The following is a 7,357-nucleotide window of genomic DNA, read 5'->3' on the forward strand; positions in this document are numbered from 1 at the left end:
GGTGCCACACTGACTGTGTCCAGGACAGAGGCCGAGGCTGGCTCTCCTCTGTGGAGTAGACACAGGGACTGGACATCCACCACACAGACAAGGTGTCCCTCCCACGGGAATCAATGTCACCGGGGATCCCAAGTGTCCTCCCGAGTGTCCTTATTTCTCTCCTCCCTCATCCAAGGAGGCTGGAGGTGGGGCAGACACACACCAGGAGGGACTGGCAGTCTACAGTGACCATCCTACCCAAACATTCCCTCTGGCGGAGCTTTTTTCTTCCGACATAAACCACAGCTTTTGTATTACGCAGGTTCTCATTTTTTTTTCCAGGTATAATTTCCGACATTAACCAATTTTGTGAATCTCTTTCTTGTGTTGGAAAAGTGCACACCTTGTATATCCTTGACTCTTTCTGTGGGAATTAAACGTCTGATACTTCCTGTGAACGAGTGAACATGTGATGTCAAATATTTCTGTAAAGGAGCCTTAATAAATGGGTTAGTAAAATAGAACTAAAATCTAAATATCTGGGGATAATCTAGGGAGACAACTACGTAACTCAGATGTAATATGCAAGAATATTTGAAAAAAATTGAGTTGAATAATCTTGGGTCTACACCCCAAAATTGCAAAATGGGAAAAAAGATTGGGAAAGTTTTCCTTTGATGTCCTTGATCTTGGGCTTCATGTCATGGTCACAGAAAGACAAATGAAGGTCCAATCAGGGGAGAATGTGGGAGGAGGTGGTGCAGGAGGGAGGAGAGTGTGCAAAATCTTCAACTATCTCAAAAGCCCTAGTGTTATGACGACGGTGACTCCATAACCCAGGGAACGTCACACGTGACAAACCAGAACTAAGAGGATTTTCCATCCTCATGATTAAAGGGAACACTGGTGTGAGCGCACCCCGCGTTTGAGGGTGGGGTTCTCTTCTGACTCACCACAATATTTTGCCACCTGTGACCAAGCAGAGGAGAGTAGGCGAGTTTAAAATATATTTTCACAAATACCTGCAAAATTTTTGAATACATAAATGACACTTTTCTCAAACTTAAAATGAGTTTTCATGCCTTTCTATCCCCATAAGCAGTGGGGGCTCCCATGGTTCCGTCGTCACTCTCTGAGTTGTCACACGCACAGTCCATGCTTGTGACAGCACAGCCCACTGCTGGTACCTGCAGAGCTTTGCTTTCATTTACTGCCATCTGCTTCAGTACCTGCTACCTATGAATAGTTTTCCAAGATAGAAAAACAAACCCTCAGCACAGTACCCAAAACAGGTTCTATGTCACACCTCCTAGGACAGCAGCAGCAACACCGACTAGGCCACAGAAAGACACTGCACATTTGCATTGACTCACCTTCATTTTACCCAGAGATCTGATCAATCTCTAGCTGCGCAGATTCTCTCCTCCAATCACTTTTACATGCTGTAGCCTACTAACTTTTCATTTTTTGTCCACAGTACTTATTGATGATGGGCTCTGTTGAAATTTTCCCCTGACACCCGCCTGGGCCCTCCCCTCCCAGCCTCGTCAGGGTCTCCTTCTCTCACGGTGTTGCTGATGGTGAGATCCGGTCTCTGGTCCTAGGCTCTCTCCACCTGAATGGCTGCATCTCCTTTCAGTGCAGTGCTCACAACTTTGCTCCATGTGGGCCCTCCTGGAGAAGGCAGGGCCCTCCCCTCTCTTTCCTACAAGCACAACCCCTTCTCCTAGAAATACTCATCAACTGTAATGACGCCAAATAAATGAGGATGTCTTTACCAGAGTAGTGGCCTTTGGTTCATCTGGACAGATTTGGAGATTTAAATGCGCAGTGAGTACAGGATGGTGAGCAGAGACCCTGGGACAGTGGCTGGAATTGTGAGGGGTGCAGGGTGGGGACCGCAGGAGCCCTGAGCACCAGCCCCTTCCCAGGGCCGCTGTGTCTCCCACGTCCACCAGAGGGCGCTGTGGCCTCAGCACCTGCTCAGGCTCCTCAGCGCCTCAGCTGTGGCCCCTCCACTTGCAGGTGTTCCTGTGCCCTCCGTGTGGTGTAGCCCTCCCCCTGGTACAGTGTCTCCATCTCTCAGCCAGAGCCAGTGTGTGGGCAAAGGCGTGACTTGTGCAGCCTCCAGAAAGGGAGAAATTTGCATGGAAACCTCCCACCTTGAGGTTCAAGGAGACAGATAAGTGGGAGGGGTCGGTGCACTCAGTCCTGGCTGTCAGCTCAGGAAGCAGAGCCTGGGGTGTCCCCACCATGGCCTGGGCTCCTCCGCTCCTCCTCACCCTCCTCGCTCACTGCACAGGTGGCTGCCCGCAGGGAATTCAGGGAGGGCTCCTGGATGTCACCTGGGGTGATGATCTCTCCCTCCTGTTTGAAAACAGGGTCTGGTCTGTTCTCACTGATCTCTGTGTCCCTCCCTCTTTGCAGGGTCTTTGGCTAACTTTGTCCTGACTCAGCCCAGCTCTGTGTCGGGGTCTCCAGGGCAGAAGGTCACCATCTCCTGCACCCGCAGCAGCTGCAACATTGGCAGCTACTACGTGCACTGGTACCAGCAGCGCCCAGGCAGCGCCCCCACCACTGTGATCTACAATGATAACCAAAGACCCTCTGGAGTCCCCGATCGGTTCTCTGGCTCCATAGACAGCTCCTCCACCTCCGCCTCCCTGATCATCTCTGGGCTGCAGTCTGAGGACGAGGCCGACTACTACTGTCAGTCTTAACGGTAGCAGTGCTCGTCACACAGTGCTCCAGACCATGGGGAAGTGAGACAAGAACCCCCCAGAGCATCCTCGCCCTGGCTCTGCCCTCAGCCTGTCCCCACCAGGTGTGTAGTCTTCCTCTGTCCCTCCTGGATGCCTGAGTTGTGTGTGTCTGCTCACAACTTCCTCTATTTTCTTTTTTAGATACCAATTTGTATTTCCATATCTTGATGTCTGATCATCTAATATATTTATAACCAACCCATAAAGTAGATGTATTTTAAAACAGTTTCTGAACCACAACACTATTAGCATTTTGTGGTCGGGGTGTGTTGTTCATTGTAATATGTTTACCAGCATCTCTGGCCTCTACTCATTAGATTCTGTTAACACCTTTCCCTCACGTATGAGAATGAAAACATCTTCAGACACTAACAAATCAGTGTCGCCTGTCTGGAGGCAGCGTCAGCCGTGGGTGAGACCACTCAGCTACATGGCACGTCCTCAGCCTTTAGCCTGTAACTAGGAATCACGTCTCTGCCAATCAGCTGCACACATGGCTGGATATTTTTGTATCTGTAGCTCTGGCTCCCCTCTGATAATAAAAATAACAGCACAGAGCGCACATGATTGTCCGGATGTCTGAATGGTATTCTCAACACCATGAGGCCAGACACTGTGCCACCTAATGCCGCAGAAGCCCCGAGCAGAGTCTGCGATGCGGTGCGGAGCCAGGACTAGGGGAGCATGGGATTGCTTATATTGCTGTGCTGCATGCACGGAAACGCACGAGGTCATCCCCCATGCGGGGATGTGTGACTCAGCCACAAAAGGTGTGAAGTTCTGGACCAGATCCCTCCACCATCTCCCCGATACCACCGCGGTGACCGTGGGGGATTGTCTGATTGGTTTGGGCTCCACATGCCCATCCTTGGAGGTACGGCTGGTGTCAGTGGCATCCTGACCTCATGGCTGGAGGATCTGTGTCCTGGCAGGAGAGGAAGAGGACAGGAGGTTTGCTCAAGTGGCCCCACCATGTGCATTACTCTGCCTTCCACGTTCACCCTTAGTCCATGTTGGGTGTTGTCCTGTGGGTGCTGCGACCTGAGCAGGGACACAGGCCAGGCGGTTCCCATCTCACAAAGCTGCACCTCAGGCTCCCTGACCGTTCTGATATTCCTTCAACAGGTCAACACGCAGAACGACACACACACTCCCACCCAGGAGCCATCGGTCTGAATTCCAGGTAGTCCCAGGAGGGGTAGGAAGCAGATACACAGCCTCCTGATGGCCTCCTCCCCCCAGAGGGAGTAAGAAGAGAAAAGAAGTTCAAGAAGCCACACTAGTGGTCCCTGTCCACCCTCACCTGGCATCAGTCTTCCACCTTCCCTCCCTCGGGTGAGGACCAGACTCAGGGGCCAGCACAGCACCTCTCCCTCTGTCCACACCCTCCAGGTGGGGCCTCCTTATGCTCCCATCCTAAGGCCACTGCTGACCAGGTCACTTCTGTGTCACAGCTGAGAGTCCCCACCTCATGGGGTCCTGGTCAAAGGGATCTGGGGTCAGTGTCAGTGTGACATGGAGTCAGCTGTGTCTCTGTCCCTTCAGGACACGAAGGTCACTATTAGAACCCTGATTGATTTCTCTTGGTTCCCCCAGCTTCTTCTCTCCTCAGTCTGCTTCCAGAATGTACTGTCTCTACCCAGTAACATCATGTAATATTTTCAGACCTAGATCCATTGTTTTCCAAAATTCTAAACTCTGTCTCATGTTCTCATCCCATTCCGTGGTTCATTTCCCACCAATCAGCCAATGACCCCCAACATTCCTCTAGAGCCATTGTCACAGCGGAGAGGTGTCACTAGAGAAATATGGAGTCAGTGAGGCAGAGTTCTAGTATGTTTTAGGAATCACTCCAGGAGCCAAGAAAATAAGTCCCTTGTTTCAATGAATTCGCTTCTCAGGCACAACAATGTACATAGTTCAGGAAGGAAGAATGTTCTTGAGCATATTAGTGAATAACCTCCAATGGGTCAGAATGTAATTTTTAAAAAAGTTGAATATATACCTCTCATGAAAATATAGAATTACCATATGTCAGAATAATTACTCAATTCATATGTTACTGAGTAGATGAGTCGAAAGGTAAATAATTCACATATGCATTATGTAAGTTTAAGTGTGCGTATTTATAGTTACAGATAGATGATAGATACGGAACTACAGGATAGGAAATTTGAAGCTATTGTTTACTGTTGTTGGACACGAACTGTCCTAAAGGATCATGAATCTGTAAGCTTTGGATTTGTCTTCTGCCTTGACAAAAAATTACAAATTATCGTGATCCTCTTTATATGAAATGTATGGAGTGTGACATGTGGATTTTGGACAGTTCCATCCCCACCCAGGCTCTCCTAAACTGGATTCCACTCTCTCTTCCCATCCTCCCTCCCTCCATGACTCACCCTGGTGACATGTGGCCTGTCCCCACCTTCCTCCCCAGTGGCCTCAGCAGATCAGGCCCAGCCAGTGAGGAAGCTGCTTGTCCTGGTGAACCAGACCACCTGCCCTGGGATTTCAGAGGCCGCAGGTCCTGGACCCAGGACGGGGCTGGATGGGGGAGTCAGTTGTGGCCCTGCCACTCCCTCTGCCCTCAGCCTGAGAGCTCAGGGGGCGCCCCCACAGAGGGAGCAGCCCTGGGCTGGGAGGGCATGTGGGCAGCCTTGTCCTGTGTGAGCGACACCTCAGCCTGGGTGAATCCGTGTCCACTCAGTGGGAGAAACAGGGAAACAGAATTCACCAAGAACACGAACTGCACCATCGCGGACACAAGGACAAGACGACAGGGGCTGCTAGCTCCGTAGTGACATGTTTCTACTTGATAAAAACGTAGAACTTAATTTTGCCTGTTATTTTTAAATACAGTAAATATTTTAAAAACCGAATATAAAATATGGTTTGGAAAACCCACAGCTGAAAAAGAAAAAAATTCAAATAATGACATACTTGAGTTGCAAACCCAAAATGTGGTGTGCATGTATACCTTGTTAAGTACATGGACTGCTTTCACTTACATGGCTCTAGTCGACATCATTGTTCCATATTAAATAGCACATTTACAATTTTATGGTACTGCCACTGCCTAGTGACACACTCCCCACTCTAAACATCAACAACTGTCCTGCTGTTCGTCTCCACACCGCAAATCCTCCCAGACAAACATTTGCTAAGAGTGCAAGGCCTGCAATGCCAGAAATCTTGCAGTCAAAAACTGTTTGCTTCATGTTTTGTTTTTAAAGGTGAGATCATCTTTTTTTCTTTTTTTTCTTATGCTGATTGTTTTTAAATAGATTGCACTAGATGTCATTATATGAGAGATTAATAATTTCCCTCAGGTTTTTTTTTTTTTTTTTTTGAGACAGAGTCTCACTGTGTTGCCCGGGCTAGAGTGCCGTGGCGTTATCCTAGCTTACAGCAACCTCAAACTCCTGGGCTCAAGCGATCCTCCTGCCTCAGCCTCCCAAGTAGCTGGGACTACAGGCATGTGCCACCATGCCGTGCTAATTTTTTCTATATATTTTTAGTTGTCCGATTAATTTCTTTCTGTTTTTAGTAGAGACGGGGTCTCGCTCTTCCTCAGGCTGGTTTCGAACTCCCGAGCTCAAACAATCCGCCCGCCTCGGCCTCCCAGGATGCTAGGATTACAGGCGTGAGCCACCGCGCCAGGCCTTTCCCTCAGTTTTAAACCATCCACAGAGCAGTCATTACTCAACATGAACCATTTATCTTTATTCTCTAAACATCCTGTTCGGACTGGTTGATCTGAGAACTAAAACACATCAGGCTCATCTGGGACCACGCACTGGTCCAAGCAATTTAAACTCTTATCTCATCCCATCTTATCCAGTCTTCAAATACTGAGTGTGTCGCCAATTTTGGTCTTAGGAAAAGGCTGCACGGGCAGTTGCCATGGCCCCAGCTCCCTGCTTTGGGGCTTGGAGGCTGGATTCCTGGGAGAGAAACACTGGAGAAGTATCCAGGTGAATATTATTTCAAGTCTGCGGAAATTAGACAGAGAACAGAGATTCTCCCAGAATAACATTCTAGAATGCCCCCGAGGGCTTCTCCCCATCCCCTCCCCATCCCTAGAGACAAGAGCTCCTTTCTCCTCAGCACTGTGGATCCATGAGGAAGGAGAGCTCTGGCCACCAGGGAGGGACCACAAATGAGGAAAGGACCCAGAGCCCCCACCACTGGGGCAGTCAGTCCATGGGGGCCGGGCCCGGCTCTGCACTTGATCCTGACCTACGAGGACTGTGCATAGAGACCTCCCCCCTCGATCCTAACCAAGGGACAGCCCGGGGAAGTGTGGACAGTTCACCCTCAGGGTCCCATTAGTGCGTGAAGAGTGCACTCAGGGAATGCGGAGGCCACAGGAGCGGCTGCCTGGCCTGGCCCGAAGCAGGGGCAGTGGACAGAGCAGTGGGGAGACAGGGCTGGCTCTGCGGGGCCTTAGTCACAATGTCACAGGATTGTGTGTCTGGGACTGGACACCAGGGGGCACTCAGGGACCGTTCCTCAGGGCCTGGGGGTGATCGGAGCTGGGACCAGCTACCTGCCCTGCCTGGTGCCCTCTGCTCAGGACACAGCTGTGACCTCCCCACCCCCTGGGACCACAC

General features: G+C 50.2%; 1 gene segment (V, D, J or C); it reads left to right on the forward strand.

Moving 5' to 3' along the window:
- The window catches only part of LOC105823260, a 5,464-nt gene extending 2,765 nt beyond the window's left edge, over positions 1–2,699 (forward strand). The window contains 1 exon segment of the V gene segment in view: positions 2,407–2,699. Coding sequence covers positions 2,407–2,699 — 293 coding nt within the window.
- Positions 2,700–7,357: the final 4,658 nt, after the last annotated feature.

This window comes from Propithecus coquereli, unplaced genomic scaffold (genome assembly GCF_000956105.1).
Source record: "Propithecus coquereli isolate 6110/MARCELLA unplaced genomic scaffold, Pcoq_1.0 Scaffold663, whole genome shotgun sequence".
NCBI lineage: Eukaryota > Metazoa > Chordata > Mammalia > Primates > Indriidae > Propithecus > Propithecus coquereli.